At 37.9% G+C, this 23,810-nt stretch overlaps 1 protein-coding gene across 1 annotated transcript in view; it reads right to left on the reverse strand.

Moving 5' to 3' along the window:
• Window positions 1–716: 716 nt before the first annotated feature.
• The window catches only part of LOC148426491 (ephrin-A3-like), a 77,312-nt gene continuing 54,218 nt past the window's right edge, over window positions 717–23,810 (reverse strand). The window contains exons 3-6 of the mRNA XM_088411954.1: window positions 13,827–14,119; window positions 13,635–13,700; window positions 11,880–11,957; window positions 717–2,992 (exon numbers count right to left, since the gene is read on the reverse strand). Coding sequence (XP_088268080.1) covers window positions 2,874–2,992; window positions 11,880–11,957; window positions 13,635–13,700; window positions 13,827–14,119 — 556 coding nt within the window. The 3' untranslated portion in view covers window positions 717–2,873. The remainder of the gene's footprint in view (window positions 2,993–11,879; window positions 11,958–13,634; window positions 13,701–13,826; window positions 14,120–23,810) is intronic.

Genomic DNA, 23,810 nt, shown 5'->3' on the forward strand with positions numbered 1-23,810 from the left:
TTACCTACCTTCAACCTGCTGCACAAACATGGCCGCCTACATTTGCAATCACTCACGTGTGCCGAGTTGGTGACAGAAGATGTTATCCATGGATTAATCCGAGCGTGTAAAGGCATTACTGGCAAGGGAAAGTTTCTACCTTGATATGGGAAAAAAAAAAATCAATCTGACAACATTATCCACACAGCACGCACACGCTCTGCTGCAACATCTCCAGCTGTCCTCCTAGATTGGATTACCGCTCCATTTTGTCACATCCTCAAAGACAAAACCAGATTGCGTTGATGTGTTTGTTGAAACAAATAAGAGGCGGAAGCACATCTTGTTAAAAGTAGGATTTGTATTATTTTGTTATCACGCTCACGGTTAGAAGAACCTCTGCTATGCTTTGTTTGTTTGCTTCTTCGCTTTACATTTAAAGTCATTCCATTCCAAAGGTAAACATGATTGTAACTGTTGTTTCCAACACTAGTAAATGCTTCTGATGCGTCGCCAGACAACGTCGCGGACACTTTCACTCGCTCACACGCACACGTACGTTCTTATGTGTCCTAATTCTTAAGTGCAAGGATGATTGACCCTTTAACCCTCAACCCTACCCTCATAGCCATATATACACATGGGCTGCATCGCACATTGCATTGTGCTCTAATAGAGTCCATATAATCGGATTAACAATCTTGGTCGAGAATAAAACTGAAAAAAATGTGCATGTGTGTATATATATATATATATATATATATATATATATATATATATATATATATATGTGTGTGTGTGTGTGTGTGTGTGTGTACCCGGTATATATAAGTGATTTCAAAGGCCACATTCTCTTGAAAGCAGACTACAATGCAAAAAAAAAAAAAATCCACACTTATAAGCTCTAGCCTGTGTCACTCGATCAATAATGTTTCACTGAAACTGTCAGAGGGAACACAATGAAACCTCTGAAGAACAGGGGACAAATTCAAGACCCTCTCGTTGTTTTTCCTTAGCTTCGACTCGAAAGTTAGCTATGAAATTGACAACTAAATTCAGATGGTGCCATGGAAATCTTATTTTTAAGGTTTTTAATCACATAATGGTGTAAGAATAAACAAATTGAAAACTGTATCATCTTGAATGTCATTGAATTGGTTCCGATTTACACGAAAAATAAGACATTTGTTTTTCATTTTGTTCCACTGTGCTACTACAGAATTGTAATCTTCAATAACTTCTGGTAGGCTTTCAAACAGGCATGCTACTGTTGTGTTGGTGTAGCATTTTAACAATCAGAGTGTGTCAATGTTAAGAGATATGTTGGAGCAGCTCTTTCTAAACATGTAAATATGTTAAACTTTTTTTGTGTGCAACATATAATTAGGTCTGGCTTGAAAGAAATTTATGGTGAGTCCAAAAAATTGAATAGTTTTTTTCTTTGGCTTTTTTTTTATTATGTCACCACGAAAGAGTACCAGTTTTTAGACAGGAAAGTTGATGTTACTTAAAAAAAAATTAGTCTCGAGACTTTCACTGTGTGCACGAGCTTCTCATGTCAAACAGCATGGCAGCAACAACATCATGTTTAACTTCTGAGGTTCCACTATGTTCCCAAGATGCAGCAACATGTGCGAAGACGCTTCAAGCTTAACTTTAAGTCGAAGAACCAGTTGGATGAAAACAAAATTTCTGCAAAACACTCCCAGCCTCAAGATTTGCTAACCGGTCTGCGTGCAGCCCAAGTTGACATATGGCTCCATCGAATTCCATCACCATTAACAAAGACACATCACAGAAATGCAATAATAATAATAAAAAATAAACAAAAGCTACACTGAAGGACATTGAGTTTCAAGTTTGTAGAAAAAAAACTCACTGTCATGACATTTCAACACATTTAAATGTTCATTCACTGTCCGGTTTTGACATTTACACGCACGCTCGAACGCCCCACATGTCGCCGCATTGTGAAAGGGGTAAACGAGAGAGTCTGTCGGGGCGTCCCAACTAGAGTCCATATTGATTGGTTGGGGGGGTATTGGTAACCATGGTGAAATAAGGTGCTAGTTGCCATGGGAACGCTCTCCTTGTAGTTGTTTTCGTAGAAGAAGTGGTTGGCGCTTTTGGCTGGTCATAACCTCCTCACCTTCACGTTGCATTTTTTTCCCTAATTTATTTTTGCATTTAAATGATGTTAAGTGTGTGGATGTGCTGCCGGGATGTTAGCATGTGTTCACACACCCACACACACATACAACACAAACTGGCCACAGACTGAGATGTGGTAGGGCCAACACACTCCTTAATTCCTCCTTGGTCGTGCTGAGTGTTCACATGCAGGGATGCTCGCTTGCGTGTGCTTTGTTAACCTCGAATATTTAAATGCTTTTATGAACCCCCCCACTTGACTGCATGTGGATATGATGAAAAAAAAAAAAAAACTTCCGAAGTCCCACGTTGCGTTCGTGAACTATCTTTTCCTTGCAAATAAAAAAGAAAATGTCTTCAACTCTACAATGTTTCCATCAAGATCCAGGAAAAATCCATTTGATTCAGTTCATTTGAGTTCAATTCGGCCCGTTGCGTAACTATGGCAACGACACAACAGGAAGTGAACCAGCCAATCAAATGTGTGGGTGGATTTACTGATGCATTTTTTTTCTTTTTACAATTATTTAATAATTTCAGTCTGATGTTGCCACTTTTATAAATGCTTTCTGTGGCGTGCATGAATCAACACATACACACTCACGCACGCGCGCACGCACACACTCACACACATCAAGAGACGACACACATACACAGACTGCATCTTCACTGTCCTGCCCGCCGCTGTACCGGCCACCCTTCAAAGGCTCGTTGGCATGGTGACGCTGATGCGATGGCCGTTGCTAGGAGACAAAGAGCGCGACTAACAGCAGCATGGTGATGGTAAGCAGGAGGCGGTCCCGGGACGGGCTGCTACCGCTCACGCTCTTCTCCAGTTTGGGGACAGAGGGGTCAAATTCATCTGGAGAAGATAAGAGAGGAAAATGGAATTTGTGGGGAGAATAGAGAAAACACACAGACACATGCACGCATGTACACACGCGCGCACATTTTTGTTGCATCGTGAGGACATGGTGTGTGAGGTCTCTTGTTCGTGAGGAACACGCAGACATAAATATTCACGCATCTACTCACACCTAAGGACAGTCCAGAGAGTCCAATTTACCAAGCATGCATGTTTTTGGAGAGTGGGAGGCAGCTGGAGACTCTGGAGAGAACCCACGCGGGCTCTGAGAGAACATGCAAACTTCACACAGGAAGGCCGGAGTCAGCTGGATTTGAACCCAGGACACTGAACTGAACGCAGACGTGCTAACCACTTTTTATATATTACTGGGCCTGGCCTAATTGTTTTGGAATTTTAATATAGTTTTTCATAGAATTTTTGAGTCTGTTGCTTGTACATTGTTGGGAGGGGCAGGAAGGCCTGTTATTCTACGTTCAAGGACTAGAGCACATTTTTATTTATTTGTTTAATAGTCATGATTGGATTTGAGGAATCCTTTTAATGTTACCAAATTGTGCAACAAACTAGGCCAATCTAGTCTGTGTAGTTGGGGAATTCACTAACTCGATAACCCAATTTAATGTCGTAACGTGAAATGCAATTGAAAGAAAATATGAAGCTCGGTGCTTGTTATTAGACTTTGAAATTAGGTCAATGTTGTTGTTGAGTTATTATTGTGAAACTGCTCCTCCTGTCTGGACTAGATGTTATTAGTAACCTAAACATTAGCTGCATGTTGTCTTTATGTCTGTAGCCGCCAGCAATTACATACACAGGTGTCTAGCTGAAGGCTATGCTGATATCTGGACGGTCCACAGGGCGATATGACTTAACAAGGTGCAGGTTCAACTTAGTTATTTTTGCGTAATATCTTGTGTGTGGCCATATATATATATATATATATATATATATATATATATATATATATATATATATATATATATATATATATATATATATATATATATTTATATATATATATAACAGTTATTTAGCCATTTTCAGCAGTAAAAACGGTCACAACTTACCTGATTTTGAGTTTGGTCATGTGACATCCGCAAGCTGAGGTGTGAATGGGTGTACCCTAAGTTTTGAGGACACGTGATGTCATTTTCAACTGGCCGCAAGTGGAAAAATATGTTTTTGAAGACATTAACTGTGAAATAATTTAGTCATCAAGTTAATTAAACACATAATTGCTGTTCACTGCTGAAAATGGCTGAATAAGAGAACAATCCCTTTAAAACAACCACATCATTTAAATTGTAAATCTGCTATCTCAATTTGAACACATAATGGGAAACACCATAGATGGGCTAGTAACTAGTATGGATCTGCTGGTGGGGTGATGCTTTAAGTCATGGATTTTTGAACATGACTGGTGCAGCAACACACACAGACAAAAATATATATTTTTTATACTCTGCAAAAAACAATTATGGAGTGTCTGAATGACTATACGAGTACTGTTACTTGTATTACAAAGCAAACAGTTTAAGATCTGCATTATATCACTGTATGTTTTTGGTTATTAACATTCATCTAATAAGGATTAAAAACATGAAAAAGCAACAAAGGCAAAAGAAGGGCTTGAGATATATGACATTTTTTCTGCTAAATAGGTTGAATTAATATGTTCAGATTCAAAATTATCATTACAAGTGTATGTTTTTCAAGTTATCTGGTGTAGAAAAATTCTATGTGGTCACAAAATAGTAGCAAAATATTACCAACTAATTGTTCAGGTGTACCTAATAAAGTGTCCGATAATGTGTGGAAATAAAACAGACAGGTGACTGAGTGACACACGCAGCTCGTGTGAGCTGTTATTAGAGAGCTCCGATTGTTCTGCAGTGACACACTCCCTTCCAGACACACACACAAACATACACTCAAAAACACACACCTGCTGATGTCATCGAAATTTGCGCCGCTCACAAACCTTTGTCTCGTTGTTCTTCGTGACACGTGGTCAGACACACCTTATGGGTAAGCCGACAAAGGAGACGGGCGAGAAGACGTTTTGTTATTCATGTTTGATGGCGCTCGGATTCAAAAGGAAAATTTGAGTCTGGCAGCTGGTCAGTGGCTCACACAGACAGCAGACTGCTGGAATGGCAGGCCGACACACGATTTTAGCTGCATGTCTGGAGGATCCGTCTCATGAGGTATTTGCAAAGTATGGCCTGCGGGCCATATACGGCCAGATCTCCACTTTAATCTGGCTCAAAGGGCGTTTATGTAATCCTGAGCCCTGCAGTAATAAAGCTGACAAATATTCTAAGCAACAGTTCTTATAATATAATTAAACTATTATAACTATTTAACATACACATTTTACTTCTTTTTTGACCTCATCACAGCTGACCTGGCCACTCTGTTCTTTTGAAAAATCAAACAAAAACCAGCGAGAGGTTGACAAGATGATGAATGTATTTTTAAAGACATAAACAAGCGCCTTACACAACTGGTTCACACATACACACACGAGCGCACGCAGCTATGCACACCTCACGTGCAAATGTGAAATATAAGCAGATAATTAGTGGCTCACACGAGGGTGGCATGACATGTAGAAAACAGGTAAATTATGTTTAAGGCGCTCAGACAGCGAAGGCGCCGCCGTCACGCTTGTATCAAGGAAGCTCACATTACATTTCGTGAAAGGAGTTTTGAAATATGTTGATACTGGTCTTTTGGGGTTTTTTTTTGGAGTGAAGCTCCAAAATACAAATTAGAGGAATAGAGTATTGTTATCAATTTGATGACACTTATGGAAAAGGCTTATATATATATATATATATATATAAATATAATGTTTGGACTTGGCTTTGCAAAGTGTCCAATTGTTTTTATAAGTCCAATGAGCCATCAGGCAACTTTTTACATTAAAACTGCATAAATGTTCATCTTTGTCTGTCTTGTTTAAGTTTGGTTGCTTAGTTAGCTGCCACAAGAAGTAAGAAGACCAGGTTTAAATTCTTTATATTGCTATAATAAATTTAAATAAATCTCAATAGTCTATATAGGCATATACACGAATATCTGAAGATTCATTTTTACAGGTAAGGACTTTTACAAAACAGTATATTAAAAGCGATCTTTTGAAGGCGTCAACCAGTACAATGTTATGTAATAGGATCCAACAGGGCAGTGAAAATAGATGAAAAGCTGTTTTGACTGCACAAATCTTCTTTGAGGTCATATCCAGGTGTCGGGAAAAGGTGTCCTCGGGCATTCGAATGAGTTAGCAAACAAGGCTCCACCGTTTGAATCGAGAAGAGCACGGGCTAAACTTAACAATGCTGAACTTTTGCCATCACCGAGCTTGTGAGAAGCCACAATAAATATTTATGCCATAGTGTTATAGTCTGAGGAAACTGCCCCGATGGGGTGGGTATGAGATTGGTAATTCAAGTCTCAACATGGACTAGAAACGCTTTCCGTCCCAGTGAATATCTCTTGAAAAGTCAGACGGGACGATTCCAGACAGCAGCTGTTATTTTTGGTCAGGTAATTTGATGAACTCAGTGATTCAGTTCATTATTACATCCTTTTCATCATCATTTCAACCAGAACACATGTAGCCCTAAGCATTATTTTCTCAATATGACTTAATTATTCATATGAACACCAGTCCATGAGTACAGTTCATTTCATATCGAGCACCGTTAAAAGTTGCTGACTCAATTCAAGTCCGTGCAAGATTTTAAGGTCCTACCGATTAATTGGCAGATTAAATATAAGTGCGCTAACCACTTTTCTAACCACAGTAACAGCCTTTTCACCAAATAAATAATAAATAAATTGAATGGCGAAATTAACACTATATTATTTAACGAAAAAAATCATGTAATAATAAAATAATTAAGTAGAATTAAAAAATAATATTTTAAATATAAATTTAACCCATTCACTGTGACTCCTTCAAGTGAGTTCGACACCGGGGGGCAATACAATACAGTCAGGAAAACAAAAAAGAAGTGATTAAATAAAGAACTAGAACACTCACAAAGATTTTCATAGCAAATAATAATGTAAGTGTGTGAGTATTAGTATATTGTCTGTCTACATGTGTTGAAGCACCATTTGTGTTCAAATATCCATTGTTTAAGCATTACTACATGGCAATCGCTATGCATTGGCCCATCTAAGGCGTTTTCAATTATGTGTCAGCTTGTGGACTTTGGCAAAGTTGTACAATTGGTTAAAATGCACAATATTTACCATGATTCTCTATTTTGCTTTGTTGGAAAGGGTGATTATTTTTATTTGATTTGCCTTTTATTGCTTTGTTGTTGCACTGATGTTGTTTATTTTTGCTTTAATGCTATTAATTCAAAGGGTGACAAGAATTCCTTTATTTTGGTGTGAGTTCATTCGTTAGACAGTTGAGAATGTAAAATCTCTTGCACTCTGTCAACGTTCGAGACAATGCAATTGTAGTTAAAAATAAAAAGGCGCTCGGATCAGTAAGCGACCTCCCACCGATGCTAAAAGCGGCCGAGTGACTAACGTTACAATTCTCATCAGCAACATCCCTCCCGATGTTCCTGGAAGAGGTCGTCCGACACGTCGTCAGCGATAATTGCTGCCATAATAAAGCCCATTAAAGAAAAAGCTTCTGATTTCTCCTCTAATGGCTGAAGCTGCTGGTCACAAGCTGAAATCTGATCGGTGGTGACGGTTACATGAGCATCGTCATGCTGCTCGGGGAATTGCTCGCGCCACCTCGCTCCAGATGAAATCTAATCGCAGAAGTGTCGTATGCAGAGGAGTGAAATGGAAAGAGTGACAACGAGCAGGCTGATTTGGAACCGGCTGGTGTCCTCAGCGTGAAAGGTGAATAACAGTAATTAAAAATGTGGCGCGACAAGCGTAATTGGATGTCAGTGGAGGAGACGCCTTCGCTTGTCAAGTTTGTTTACGTACTTGTTTGTGGGGGTTTTTTTTTGGTCTGCAATACTCGCTCATCACTCTCACACCAAAAGAGTTGTTATTCATAAGGGATGAACAATTACTGATGACAAGTTTCGGTGGCACTCGATACTAGGATCAGCCACTCTCTTGGAGTAGTTTTAAGTAGAAATGACAAATTAGAAGAAGAGAAAGTTGCCATGAAGTTCATGACTGTTTTGGGTGGAATTTTTGTATATCAAAAGTATAAGTGGTGTCTGTACTTGGTAACGGTATTGGTGACTACAAGAGTTGACAGCTTGTACTGGTATTGGTCTGAAACAAAGTGGTATCAACCACACCTGCTATTCACTATACAGAATTGTACAGAATTGTATATGTTAATTTCAAGATACACGGCAATACAAATATCAAACGATCCATTCAAATAGGACAGGCAATGAATGAGTTAACATATTTTCCGTCTGCCCTGTAAATGCTCAACATCTCAGCTTTTCAACAATAAAAATCTTTGACTGTCTCACAATTCGATTCGGTGTCTCAGATTCGATTCAGAATCTAGTTTTAGACTTAAAACGATTTTTGGTTCAATTATATATTAATTCAGTCTCAATTTATGGGCGTGCAAAGAATCATCATGCTACTTCAGTTAAATTATGTTTAATATGTAAAATTACGTATAACAATCATATGAACCAAACCAATCATCGGATCGTAGCTAATGTATGTTTGTGTATTTGACCTAATGTCTAGTTTTTGAGTAGAGGGATGCAAATGAAAATGTGCTTGTTTTTATTTGATGCATTGATTAATCAGAACAAGAATTGACAGATTATTTGATTACTGAAAACAATACTTTGTCCTACATACATTCATGTTAATAAAAAAGTAAATTTTATAGTTTGGAGGTTGCGCAAAGAGATGGGCGAAGGCGGGAAGAAGACGAGGACAGGACAGCAAGTTCATATGACCTGCAGTCATTTGCCACAACAGTGATGACTTTTCTCGTGACACTTTTGAGAACAGACTGATTTACGAGGCAAACGCACATAAACTGATGAATGGCGAGCATATTTTACAAGCTGCCACGGAAGAGTGCAAACGCCTGACAGGATGAGGATTGATGCCCACGTGGCTGCTTGCATAACTCCAGCCGGGCCGGCTGCACATTGTTGTTGCTTTTGTTGCTGTAAAGCGAGCGAGCGCGCCATTGGCCGAGACGTTTAATTGTGTCTGTCACTTATCGATTTACTACCTGCTCGCTTGCCAACGTTAAATCACCGATGACAGATTTAGAATCATTCCTGTGGTATCAAATGCTGTATAATCCTGCGCAGCATAAAGCTTGCCAATATGTTGTAATTTAGTGGAAGAAATCCACCTTCTGTCTAGATGTACATTTATTTATTTCAAAATGCAATAAAGTCAGGGCCAAAAGTCTCCAATTGACTCATCATGTTTGTCATATGCACAAACACTCGGTGTGACATCGGTGTCCAACGTCTAGCTTGGAGGTCACTATCAATTATTTTCTTTTATTCCTTGCAAAGAGTGTTAGGTAGACATAACCCAGTCTAGAAAAGGCACATTTGGCTTTTTTTTTACAAATAACATGCCTTTTTTTTAGTCAAGTTAACTCCTGTGTTGATTCCTAGTCTCTAGTGTGAACTTTGCAACCAAATAATTCTCATTTACAAGCGTTTAAGAATGAACGCATGGTGCCGATTTGAGCCGATACGTGTTTTGACGTTCAATAGAAACAATTTCTTGGCCTCCTTGTTTAAAACTGTTACCTCAGTCTGCTATTCATTTAAAACGTTGGATCTTTTGTTTTTATTTGAAAATAAAACAAAGATAAGACCATTTTAATAGAAATGGTTAATTGCATAAATGCTTAAGTATTCACACATTATTTTACTATATTGCTATTATTCTTATTATATTTTTTTTATTTTGCACTATTTTGCCAAAAATTCAGATTTTTCATAATTCCATATCATTCAATGTCTTTCTACATGATTCCATATTGTTTGATATCATTCCATATAATTCAAAATCATTCTATTGTATTGCATGATTCTAAAGTATTCCACATCAATCTGCGCGCTTCAATAATAGAAATTGCTTCATCGAGTAAAAAAAAAAGTTTTTCTTCAAGTGACATTATGTGATTTAGATTTTTATTATGATTTAGACCGTTTTTGATTAAAAACTAATTACATTTTCCATTTCAACATGGGGGGTGGCACTCCTCCTGAGGCTGCCATGTCAGACGGAGGAGGAGTTTGTATTGACTACTTGTAATTGGTATCGGTGTTGGCCCTAAAAAAGTCCATCTCATTAAAGGGGGTTTCAAATTCAACAAACACTGTGGAGGTGTCCTCTGAATGCACAGAAGCCACGCCTCGCTCAACTGTCAATCAAATCCCACGACATCTAGCAACTTATGCCTACACATTCCAACATATTTGAGCCTCAAAAATATATCCGCTTCAAGCCTCTGGTGGCTGGAGTATATCCCACCAGATTGCTGTGGGGCTCTCAACAGTCAATCAAAGGAAAAAAAAAGAGCCATATGAGTTCTTAGCCCCCCCCCCCAAAAAAAAAAAAAAAAAAAAAAGAAAAAAACTGTGTTTTGGGGATTTAAGCATAAACTACAGTCTGAGCCTGAGCCGCCACTACCGTCATGCCAAACACTAACCAATAAACAGCAGCCGGAACCTTGACTTAACGGACCGGAACCAATGCAGCCAACGAGGCCAGTAAATCCTGCTGCGGCGCCATCGACCAAAAGAGACTGAAAACAAGGAGCATTGAGTATACAGTTGTTCTGGGAACTATGAGTTTCCTATCATCTGTTCTGTGCTACAGCCGCTGCTCATGGACTTCACCAAAGTAGTTGGCCAGAATCGCCACAAGCAGAATGGTCTATGGACCCTTATCTATTACCGATACACTACTTCAGGTATGTGAGCTTCCTCCAGCAAAAGAATCGTTGTCCCCCAAACAACAGAATCAAACTAATGGGGTACATTAGTTCAGTAAGTGGGAAAAGTCTGCGTTTAACCCTAACCCTAAGTGTAGTGATTAATCCATTCCTTTAGTACTTTATTACCTAAAGTAATTGATTACATCAATACATCAGACTAAACTTCAGTGACCATTTTATTCATGTAGTTATTTCGTACTTTTGTACTCAATTTATTCAATTGTTTTGGTGTTTTAGAACCTAAAACAATTAATCTGTTAAAGTGAAAAATTAAAAAGGAAACTAAATTTCTGAATTGTTTAAGATATGTACGTCTTTTGAATTGAATGAGTTCAAATGCAAAGTTAAAAACAAACATGTGTTATGAGTAGCAGAGATTTTACAATTAAATTGAGTATATATAACCAGTGAAGCTCACAGGTCTACACACCAAGTTAATTTGTGCAAATTTAATGTTGAGCAAACCTGATGAAGCAGCATTTTAGCTGTTATGCTGCACACAAATATGATAAGCAAATAACAGAGGTCAAGTGAAGAGTGGTGAATTTGATAGTGATAATTAATTTAACAGCTAGCTCATTTTTCATGTCTAGTAATTGGCTTTCAAAACAATTTTTAAACACGTTTGCACATGTTTAAGGCTTAGGTAACTTTTAAAATTTTTAAAGTAAGTGGACTATCCCTTTAAGGTCTTGTAAAGCAGGTTTTCCCTCCAAATCTTTTTATTGCTTGGTAATTTTAGTAAGCTAAATTTTTAATTGTCAATTTGTGGCCTAATAAATATTTCCACCTATGGGAATGAATGACAAGTTCTTTTATGACACTTGGCACTGAAGATGTGATTCCAGTGTGAACAAGTATGAGTGTGTCTTATTACAGATGTGCCTCAAAGATGTTTTCCACACTTTCTCAGGTGCAAAGAAGACAATGACTCACCGACATTGTCCATTTTTAGGCCCGGTCTAAGCGTGTAGTCTGCTTCTGTCGGTTCTGGCTCGTCATCTACATCAGAAGCTAAGAGAGAAAGGGGTAAGGGAGCAAGGGTTAAACTATTGACCAAAGCGTTTTTAATTACTTCTAACTACAGAGTTTGACAGATGCGTGCAAGAGAGCAGCAAAGGAAAGAGCATTGGGGTTAACAAAATGGCCAGGGGCGCTCTGACTGACGAGCTGCGGCTGCACTGTGAGAAGGGGGGATGAAAGGTGATGGAGCCCACCAGGAGGAGAGGTTAATATTCCAGGGGTGGCAAGTTAAAAAGACTGGACAGGCCAGGGATCAAAGTGAGTGAGTTTGTGTGTCAGAGCCAGTGAGACAGGTTAAGACAACATATACATAACCACCCACTGACCGCGTGAAGTACTAATAAATAGATTCTGACAAGGGAAGGGAGACAGATGGAAAAGAGGACCATGTGTGTGTGTGTGTGAGAGAGAGAGAGAGAGAGAGAGAGAGAGAGAGAGAAAACACTGCAGGGGAAACTCAGTTGGCGCATGAATAAAACGATACCTGTTTTACACTGAGTGCGTGTGTAGGTTGTGCGTGTGTGTGCGTGAGTGTGTGTATAGGTGTGTGTGTGTGTGTGTGTGTGTGTCTGTTGTTGTTGTCACTTGCCTGACAAATGATAAACCTGACCAACAACATTAAAGAGTGCATTCTGTAATTCCCAAATTGCATTTCCGAATCACAGTCCATGTAGTTTGCCAAATGATAAAAAATTAGGACACACTTTACATATCCTATAATTTGTCTTGATGAATTTACCCTCTGTTATATGTTCCCAAATGAAGACAACACTTCTTACCAAGCCAACTCATGCCTTGTCAATTATTATGCTGATCCGTGCATGGGGCGCATGCAGCAGACACATGACCAATACGCCGGACTCACTATTCTCAGACATACAACTCTACATAGAACAGTGGTATCTCAAAGTGTATTTTATTCAGTTACTTCAGAAGCTAGATCGTGTAAGATCATCTGTTTTATTTCTAGCTTATTTGCTAGAAAAATGTGCACTAATAACTGGTCAATGGGCTGGTCCTCTTTGCCAAAAATGTACTTTAAAATAAAAAAATGGGGGGGGGGGGCAAGCACACACCTCAGGTTTTGAACTGAATAGAATAGAATAGAATAGAATCGAATAGAATCGAATAGAATACCTTGTCACTGCATAGCTGGTATACAAAAAAATTGGTAGCAATCTTTTAATTTAAACTTTACCAAACCTGAAAAAAAACAACTTTTGTTTGCTCTTTACAAATGTGCTAATACATGGTAAATGCTAGTCAAAATAAAAATAGATCCTGTGTAGCAGAAGAAAATTTGAGTTGAGGAATACTAAAGACATTAAGCGCTCCACTGTTTGCACGCAAGAAATTAACCCATTCAATGCCATCTATTTTCAGATTCTCCATTACCCTTAACATTAAAAAAAAAAAAAAATCCTGTAAAGACGCACTTGAGATTGAATGTCTGCACTTTTTAAAGACGTACAAATACATCTTTGATTTTGCATGATTCAAATGTCCATTTAATACTGACTCAAAAACCCCCAACATTTTTAATGGCCGTGCAGCGAGCAGGTGTCCCCAGCGCAGCATGATGACGTGTTAGCGTGTCTACAGACAGTACGTGTGGGCAGAGCATCCCAGATGGATGCTGGTTGTGGGTGTAAAAAGTGCCAGACTCACCTGTGGAGCAGCAAACGTACACACGTAGTCTCAGGCAGCTGCGGCCATGGTGATGAGTCGGCGTGGCTGCAAAAAAATAAATAAATAAAAAAATGCACAGAAAACGCTGACGTCCAGATTGCAATAATTACATGAACCAAAACCAACAGATAACGCTTACTATGCAAATATGCTAATGCTAATGACCCTTACAGATGTAGTAGTACTCCTGGCCGACGTGGAACTCGTAGCCCAGCGAGAAGGCGCTGTAGCGCTGGAACTTTTCCGAGAACTTGATGGGAGCGTGGGGGGCGTGCGGCCGATTGCACTCCCACCTCTTGAAGCCCATCTGGGGGTCGCAGTTGCGATAGCCGTGGTAGCTGACCATGTAGAGGACGTACTGCTCGCTGGTGCCCACCATGCGCTGGCTGTCGTTGTAGTGAGGGCAGTAGATGTCCAGGTAGTCGTTGACGTTCACCTGCATCGTGTAGCCCTCGCGACGCAGACTGCGCAAACAAAGCACCGCATCGGTAGTTAGCAGCTGCTTTTTTAAACAAGCGTTTATTAAATTACTCAAATTGATTTATCTTGTGTGTGGCCATATATATATATATATATATATATATATATATATATATATATATATATATATATATATATATATATATATATATATATATATATATATAGACAGTATATATGACTGTCTATGAGCAGTAGGCAGGTACAGTTTACAATTCACAAATACAAGACCGATTATTTATAATACAAGATGGATCAAAGCTAAATGCCTGGTAATGGCCCAGACGGTGATTCCCGCCCATTGTGAATCTCTCCTAGGCGATCAAAGGATTTTACCCACGCTGACGAGTAACACGATGAAGCTAGATGGTAATGCTAACGTGAATGCTAGTGTGCGCCACTTTCTGTCACTGAAGTGGACAGCAAGCTATTTGGTCACTTCGTTCAGATTGTATATGTGCTGTAAATATGTACGGTATATATTTAGCAATTTTTTTCATTCCTTTTTTTGCCTTTAGTTGACTTAACTTGGTGTCTTTTTGTCATCCAAAGTGTGACCAGTAGTTGGTTTCAGGTGCTGTATGTTATAACTACAGTTTGTACTGTTAGGCCCAAAATTATGACATGCAAATGGAAATAAAGGCGTGTCAAAAGAATATAAATAAAATTTGATTGATTGATTGATTGAATATTGTGTTACAGATTTTCTTCTGTTTTTGGTAAAATCTTCAAATTATTATTATTATTTATATTGATAGCAATCTTTTAAGTTTTTAAGGGAAAGTCAACCCCAAAAGATTCTTCAATTCAGTTTGTTACATGCCATCCTGCTAATCTAAACATGGCATTTTGATTAATATCGTGTCTGTAGAATATGAATTAAGCAGTGAGATTCAGTTTTTTTTTTTTTTTTTAAATACCCATCTCAGGCGGAGGTCATTTTGCCACTTTTTGTTGACTAAATATGACATCAGAATTGCTCGGAGCTCAACTAACAACCAATCAAAGCTCAGCTTGAGCAAATCCGACTGACTCAACACCTGAACCCTGAGCAACTTGTGATGTCATATTTAGTTGACGACCAGGAACAAAATGGCCACCCGTTGAAACAAGTAAAGAGGAGGATTTTGCTGCTTGATTCATACACCATAAATGTAATCAAAATGTCGTTTAGACCAGTGAAGATGCATAAAGCATATTACTGCAAAGAAGAATTTAATAATTTTATTCCCCTCCCAAAAATCAAAAAAGTTTAGAAATATGTAGTGTCATATACTGATAGTCAATTAAAAAACGCTTTGCCACAATTTGCATAACACTGGCACAACACATTTTGTACATCATAATGCAGATCTGAGCTCGAGTACATACAGTATCCTGTGTTATTATTAACCCAAAGCAGATAGGTGTGGAAGTAAATGTGTGCATTTGTCAACGAATGGACTCAGGGCCCAGCGGTGAGGTTTTTTTCCCCCCTCCATGTTAGCGCCACGTTGTCCCCTAACCCCAACGCTCATACATCAGTCTGAAAAGAATGACTGGCTGACAGGAAGATAACGTCTACCAGTGAGTGTCTAGTTTGGGTGACAAAATGAAATATATTCCATCTTGACATCCAAAAGCCATCTTTCTCTTCACATGACTGACCATGGCTCATATCTGCTATAAATCAAGAACATACTGTACAGTACAGTATGTTAGGAGCATGATGCAGTCAGTAGAAAAGTTCCATCAGAGATGTACGTGTGTGTGTGTGTGTGTGTGATGCGTGTGTGCGTGTTGCTAAAATGTCACAAGGGGGCAGCAGAGTGTCACGCTGGGCCTGCTGCAGCTTCTCCTCCTCGCTGGTTCTAGGTCAGGTCTCCAAGGAGATTATTATTCAATTATTAAATAAAGATCGAAACACAGCGCTCAATGTCTTTCCCTCACCACTCTCGTCAAACCCGAGCTCTTCTCCCCCTCATTTCCTGGCTTTTATAGCCACATGAAGGAGTAATTAAATGTTGGGCATTCATTCTGTCGCTTCCTGCCTCGATGAGATGTTCTTTTCCCTGGGCAATTGCTGTATTTTTTATTTTTTTTATAATAATGCGCAGTGCAGACTTATGCTTAATCTAACAAAATGGGAGCATGTGGCTTACTTAAGGAGGATTAGAACAAAAAAGAAAAAAGATCCTTAGATATTTTGTATTACAACGTGCTTCAAAGGAGGAATGAGGAATTTGAGGCACCTACCTGCACTTTTAAAAGCAAGGAACCATATTTGGTTATTTCAAGCCAGAAATACTACATTCCGAACCAAAAATGATTTTTCACAGCAATGAAGTACAATTACTGTAAGAATACATAAAAAATGGGTAGAATAAAGAGAAATGTAAAAAAATGATAAAAAAATGATAATGTTATCATATAAAAAAAATACAATTTCGAATGTACAAACACACAAAAGAAGTAAAAAATAGGTTTGCGTAAAATTAATTGGGTTGCATCTATGTAGTGTACATGCAATTTTCACATTTTCAAAACCACAAAGAGACAAAGCAGTGAAATAGAAAATCAATATTTTTTAAGTACTGCATTTCCTTTTTATTATCTTTTACATTTAAGTTTTATCGCACCAGACATTTAGTCTATAGGCCTAAAACAAATGTTTCCTGTGAGTTTAACATTCAAAATGAGACACATTTTCAAGCATCAGACATTAAAATTGACCATTAGTCTTGTTTTATAGCAGTGGTTCTCAAATTGGGGTATGAGTAAAACACTTCAGGGGGATGTGAGATTTTAACTGGGTTTCTGCAAGTATCATTAAATCTAATGTATTATATTTGGATGCTGTGATAGTTTTCTTTTCAAATTGAGAGCAAATTATTGGGAACATGAAGCAACTTATTGCTCATCATTGTCTGGCTTTGTTTTATACAGATCCATATTGTTATTAGTAACACAATTTTCCAGCAGATGAGCCAAAAAAACAAAACAAACTGATGATGTTTACAATAAGCTGGTGATACCACAACAAATGTGGTTCCAAAGTTTAATAAATGCAGCAAAAATGGCAGAACAATTTTAATATTTAAATATAATATTTATTATATAAAATATTTCACAGGGGGTACATCAGTGATAAAAGCACTTCTTTAAATGGCTTTACAGAGTGAGTGCTTTTGAAATGACGTCATTTCTTCAACCTTTTTATTCTTAGGTGTAATAATTTTAACAGTTTTCACATGGGGAAAAAAAAAACGGTTTGCAGGTGTTTTCATTCTGTACAAATTTACATTCAGTAGGTTTGATGTCTTTTTTTTGTATACATCTATTATAAGTCGACCCAAATAAAAATCTCAAGCCATGGCTGCACAACTGGAATTCTGCCATTTTAGATATGTTATGACTGTTCTAGAAATGCAATGCTCAAATAACCCATACTCTATAAGACAATGATTTCCTCGTCCAATCGATCTCCACATCTTGTACGTGCGAGTTGACATTAGTCTTTTTTTTTTTAATATACTGTATATATTGTTTGCTAAGCCATGCTTTGCAACTTGACATGTTTTATGTTCAAGCTGGTGCCATCTGGTGTAGGTAAGTAGGGTGAGCTCAGGTAAACTGAAGATTTTCATTTTTCTCATGAATAGTGCTTTGAAACCATCTTGTGGTGTAAAACTATTTATTTATTCATTTATTTTTTTTGGACAGCATGAATTATTTGATTGGTATTTATGACAGAGCTCCGTTTTTATCCAATAATAATAGCAAAGGTTCACTATACAGTATTGCCGAAAACAGTGGTCCCATCTGGCATTTTGTCCAGGAGCTTAAAAAACCTTTTCTCGCTGTTTGGAACCTTTTATTATGTTATTTTGCCTTATTATAAAAAAAAAAGAAAGTCCAATTCATTCATCTGACAACAACATAAGTGCATAAATGGTTAAAGCTATTTCTTTTGGTGTTTACAGCTGACATTACAGTCAGCAGAAAAAGTGCCATTATAACAGGGTCAAAGGTGAAGGTTGCCCCTTTGCTAGAAAGGAGCTTTTGCTGCACTGGAACGATGCAACACAATACAGTGCCAAATGTTGCAAGGGGACAATGGTATTTATAGCATTTGGAGGAAAAAAAAAAAAGAGCAAGGTAGAAGGAGGGAGGTTTCCACCAAGGAAGTCTGAATGCAGATCAACTAAAGGAGCGATGGGAGTGAAAACAGAGCAGGCATTTAAAAAAAAAAAAAAAAAAACACCAAATGGGGAGTTTTAGCGCTTGAAAAGAATAGCAGGGGAGAAAACAAAGAAAGGGAAATGAGCTTGGAGCATCTTGAGTAATCTAGAAGCAAATCCCCGCCTTAAGATAAAAGCAGGTTTTACCATACCCAATGTGTGTGTGTAATCGTGTGTGTGTGCACGCACCTGCTTGGCTTTTCTGCTGTAGACAAGCATTTACTGTGTGTGTGTTGGTGTGTGTGTGTGTGTGAGAGACATCAAAGAATTAAACTAGAATGAATCTTACTGACTTCTCAACTGGATGGAAAGACCTCTCGAAGGGAGGGAATCAAACCAAATATGCAATTTCAACCGCAGGACAATGTCAAGCTAATCTGGAAGCAGGATCCCCGGCTAGCATAATGGATAGCAGAACATAAGAGCAGCCCGAATGCATCATGAGTTTGTATACGGCAGGAATGAGTGATTTGGGGCTTCAGCAATAAAGGAAGAAATGAAAGCATCCGTCTGGTTGGACCTCTGCAGACTAATCAAAAACTGATGTTAAAAGAAAGAAGTGCCTTGTAGTCAGAGGAAATTAACTGAAACGTTAAACACTCTGCAACACTAACTGCATAAACTACAAAGCGAGTACACAAAAAGTTGATTTATTGATACAAATCACTTCAGTGGGAGGCGTGGAATCTGGAGAAGGACTCCAGTGTGACTATAAAACCGGGTAAAATAATTACAGATGTTCTTTCTTCTTCCTTTTAATGTTTAACTCATTCAACCCCGGCCATTTTTTAAAAGAGAACCCCTTCTGGACCGGCCATTTTTGATTTACATTTAAAGGCAGACAAAATGTTGTGTTTTGTGCCTACTGTATACTGTACATACTGTATACTAATATAAACATGGGACCTACACCCCCCCCCCCCCCCCCCATAAAAAAAAAAAAAGGTTTTGACTTCAATCTTTCATCCAAAAAAGTCTGTTTCTACTCCATTCTCTTATAAGGTAATTTGCATTAGAACAAAAACTTTGATTTTCACACTAATATGGCTCCAATCAAACAGTGGTTTGCTTCTATGTGATCTGTATCTGACCTTTTAATGGCAGTTTGAATCCTAATATATATATATATATATATATATATATATATATATATATATATATATATATATATATATATATATATATATATATATTGTATATAAAACTGATGATGTCTTCTGGAGTTGCTGAATAAAATAAGCTAGCTTATGTATACATGACTACATTTTTGATGAATGTGTTTGAAATACAGGGGAAACCATAGAGTTAATATAATAGTGAGTGAGAGGCGGAGAGGAGGAATTAAAAAAAATGCAAACAAGTGGCCGCTGATATGCCTATATAGTTGACAAGTTTAAAAAAGAGACAGCCCTTTAAGTTCAAAACATTTGATCTTCACAATTTATTCACTTCCAGTTTCACAGTCAAAACAAAACCATTTTAACTCAGCAGTTTAACAATTTAATTAGGGTCTCATTTCTTTTATTTTCCCTTTTAACTACTGACAACATTTTTAATGTATTTTAGAGTCCAGACATTCAATTCCTTTTATATACAGTAATTTTTTTTTTTGTATTGAATTAAAGGTGATATTTGAAGAGCTACATATTTCTTGGTTTGAAAATGATTGCACTAAATATTGCAGTATTGAACTATTCATTCATGAAAGTAAAGCAACAATTTGTGAAGCACTATCTTAATTTCTTCTTTTAAATATGCAACGTGATGAAAGTGGAAAGGGAAATCCGACCCGAGCATATAGCGGAGCGACTTGCAAATTCTCATCTCAAAACGAGATGGGGCCACCGGATGCTCCTGCTTACGTTACGCACTTGTTTCGTTGTGCAAACTTAATGTGACACCCTCCATCCTGTCAGCATCGCATTTCCTTAGTGAGCTTTTAGATTTCAAAAACGGATTTCCATAAAAGTGCGTCTGTTTAGAGTGTTGGGGAAAAAAATGGATTTTTGTGTTATTCCAAAATGCCCTAATGGATTTCCATTTGCCTTGATGGAGTTTATTACATAAAAATGCTCTTGGGAAATAAGTGAGAGAGGCAAAGAAACAAAGTGGCGTTATCTCATGTTCATGTTGGATCACTTTTCATTCTATTACTCTGGCAAAGACAAGATTTACTGTATGTCATAATATTACCAGAAAAAAAACACTATTTTGTTGGTTTTTTTCAATCATCTAACCAGAAGTGGTTTTCAATAAATATTTAATCTTCTGAATATATGACAAGTGCTGTCAGACAGTAACAGTCTACTTGTTCTTGTCCGTGTGGCCCCCGGGTAATGAAATTTTCTGGAAGAGTGGCGCTAACTCTAATGTTTAAATTCCACTTGAACAAATTAACTCCCTCTGCCCAAATAGACCCCCTCAAAAAGATAGCGAGAATAATCACGTCCGTTCACAGGCATCGGTCCTTGTAGAGTGAAATTAATGTCTTTTAAATTTGACTCAACGCAGAGGAGTGCTGTTAATAACCCCGATAAATTTGAATGATTTAAAAATCGCAAACGCCAGAAAATGTACACGTGTGAGACATATGTTTGATCTGATATACATTGTATTAAACCGAGGCATCGTGGAGCCTTTCCACACCGCAACAACGAGGCGCTCTAAAATGGCGACACCAGCGCAAAGCCCTCTCTGTGATGCACATCCACTCATGGTTGACAACGAGGCGCTCTAAAGCAGTGGGGAAGGTAAAAAAAAAGTGAAAATTGAAAAACTATTTCATGCTACAGCTCCAATGGCTGAGTACTTCACAATTTGAATATTTTCTGCAAGTATCTTCAAACGTTCTCCCGAGACCTATTTGTTTGTGTCCACTCTTGAGTCTATTTGTCTCACCAAGACAGTATAGTGAATTGCATCATTGGAAATTCCAGGATGTCCTCTAATGAGCACACTAGGACTCAGCAGGGTAGCTCCAGAGTCGTGACTGTCTCACAATTCGTTCGATTCGGATTTTTGGGTCTACAAATCAATTTTTGATTTAAAATGAGTTATGCTTCACTCTGTATGTGCAAAGAATCCTTGATCCATGATCTACTCCAGTCTGCTTTGCAAGACAGAATAAATAATGGAGACATTACACACTGTGCGTGTGTGTGTGCGCGCGCGTGTGTGGTCGGTGTGCAAGCAATGTGTTTTTATATGATATTTCATCAGTTTTTGTTTTTTTTTGTCTTTTGTTTTTTACATTTATTAACTGCAGCCTTTATGGACCACAAATGCTACTTTATTCTTTATTCTTTTTTTCCATCATTCTGCATGATATATGTCAGCTTTTATAGACTGATTCAAAAAACACATTGTTTACATATTTGCAGTTATCAATGTTTAATGGACCTTTTTCTGTATGACTTGGAAATGTCCCACTGCATTTTAATGCGCCACCAGGTTAGCTAACACTGAATACTTGTGCTGTATCATACAATGACAGCATGAGTGACTACAGGTTTCTTAGCTTCCTTAAAGGGACACTGTGTAAGATTTACACCAAATTTTATTAAAAAGGAATGAATTAAATGAATATAAATCTCAAAAACTTAATAATTGTGTTCTTAACAACCAACAGTATGTTTTAAATATAATTGTAGGTCTAGTTATCATTAAAGTATCTTACATGGGAGATGCTACTCCTCCAGAGGCCGCCATGTCTGTTATAGCTACAGACAATGGTAAAAACAGCACCTCCTGCTGTCCGTAATGAAAAACGGTCTGAATCTTACACAGTGACCCTTTAAGCAGTGGTTGGATATTATTATTATTATCATTTATTTATTTTTTTTATCCGATGACAGTGTCGTGTATAAGTTGTGAAGGTGTGTAACGCTCACTGTTAGCAACAATCGATCTTCAAAATAAAAGCGCACTACATCCATTACATTGATGTCAATGTATTATTTGGTGTGTTTAAGTTGTCCTTTTGTTGGGGTGCGACCTGATGTTGATTTCTCTCGGCCAACAGGAAGTGGATCTGTTTTATTGGTCGATTTTGGGACATTTTAGATAAATGAGTAACCGTGATTATTGTTGTCAATCCATTTTTGGCATACCTTTCATAAATGTAGACCCTAGATATAGACACTACAGTGGACAAATGGGTCTAAGGAATATACACTTTATAGTATAATGTATTGAATTTAGAAAAATAACTGTGCATTTACATTACAAGGTTTTTAATACATCCTCCCAAACCTCTCGAATGGGGTAAACAAACACTGGAATAGATCCATTATCAACAGTGTACACTAACAAATATGGGAAGATGCCTTTTATTATAAGGATGGAGTTAGCTTTATCGTACAGAAGCCTTGGAAATGCACTTTTCCCAAGACAACACCCCTTTTATCGAAAATTGCACACAATGGAAGCAACGTTATTTGCCCGTGCCCAGTGGAGTTCTCACTCTCTATTATTTCCCCGCGCCTAACCAGTCTTACTACCCCGGTGGATGGCGCGTAAAAGCTCACCAGTGCCCTTTTGAAAACACTCTCCGGTGAGAAATGATATTAACAGGTACATTTTGTACAAGGGCTTATTAAAACCTCATTGTTCAGGAGAATGCGTCTTAATTGGAAATGTTGAAGCAATCTCAGCAGCAGCCTTGAAAAATTGGTGTTGAGACCATTAGGAAGACAAGTATGAAACAGAATCAGATAATTGCTCAACTCTCCACCACTGAATTACACATGTAACTAGATATTACCATCAGTTAGTCATCCAGGAGTATGTGGATATCTCCTTTATGCTTTAACTGATTACCATTAGAAGTTCAGTACTCAGAATTAATGGCTAAGTTAGTGTTTCCTTTATTTTTTAATTTCTTGCATTCACGTTTTCAGTTTCAGGGCCCCCGCTGGCTGGATCATGGCTTTAGCTCACCGAACGCACAATTAAAGTCTATTCGCCATAATGATACACTGTTTCATCCCTGCATGAAATACGGGGGTCTAATCACGCAACATCATCGCTATAGACGGCACACGCCGTCATCGGAGCCCAGCTAGTTAAACGGACGTGGATGCGGTGGCGTTACTGATAAATTTATCTCCATCTAATTATGTACACACGTCGTTGCCATGCACTTTAATCACATTTACGGCAGAGCCTCCAATGTCAAATACAATCCGTTCTGTGGTCAGGTTGACTTGCAAAACGTTCACATTGTCTCATGGAAAAAAAGGAATTTAATCAAGATACTGTCATGCAAGATAAATAACTCATACATACAATAGTGCCTTTAAGATTCACAAGACCACAAAGGACTTGCATTCAAATCACTTTTCCCAAATGAATTAAATGGATATTGATATATTATAGCCTCCCCCATCAATAAAAAAAAATCATAATAAATAAAATAAAACGCCAAGCAAGAACGAACGCTGGAGGCAGATTTTTG

The sequence above is a fragment of the Hippichthys cyanospilos genome, chromosome 3, assembly GCF_059441005.1.
Source record: "Hippichthys cyanospilos isolate Australia breed blue-spotted pipefish chromosome 3, RoL_Hcya_1.0, whole genome shotgun sequence".
NCBI lineage: Eukaryota > Metazoa > Chordata > Actinopteri > Syngnathiformes > Syngnathidae > Hippichthys > Hippichthys cyanospilos.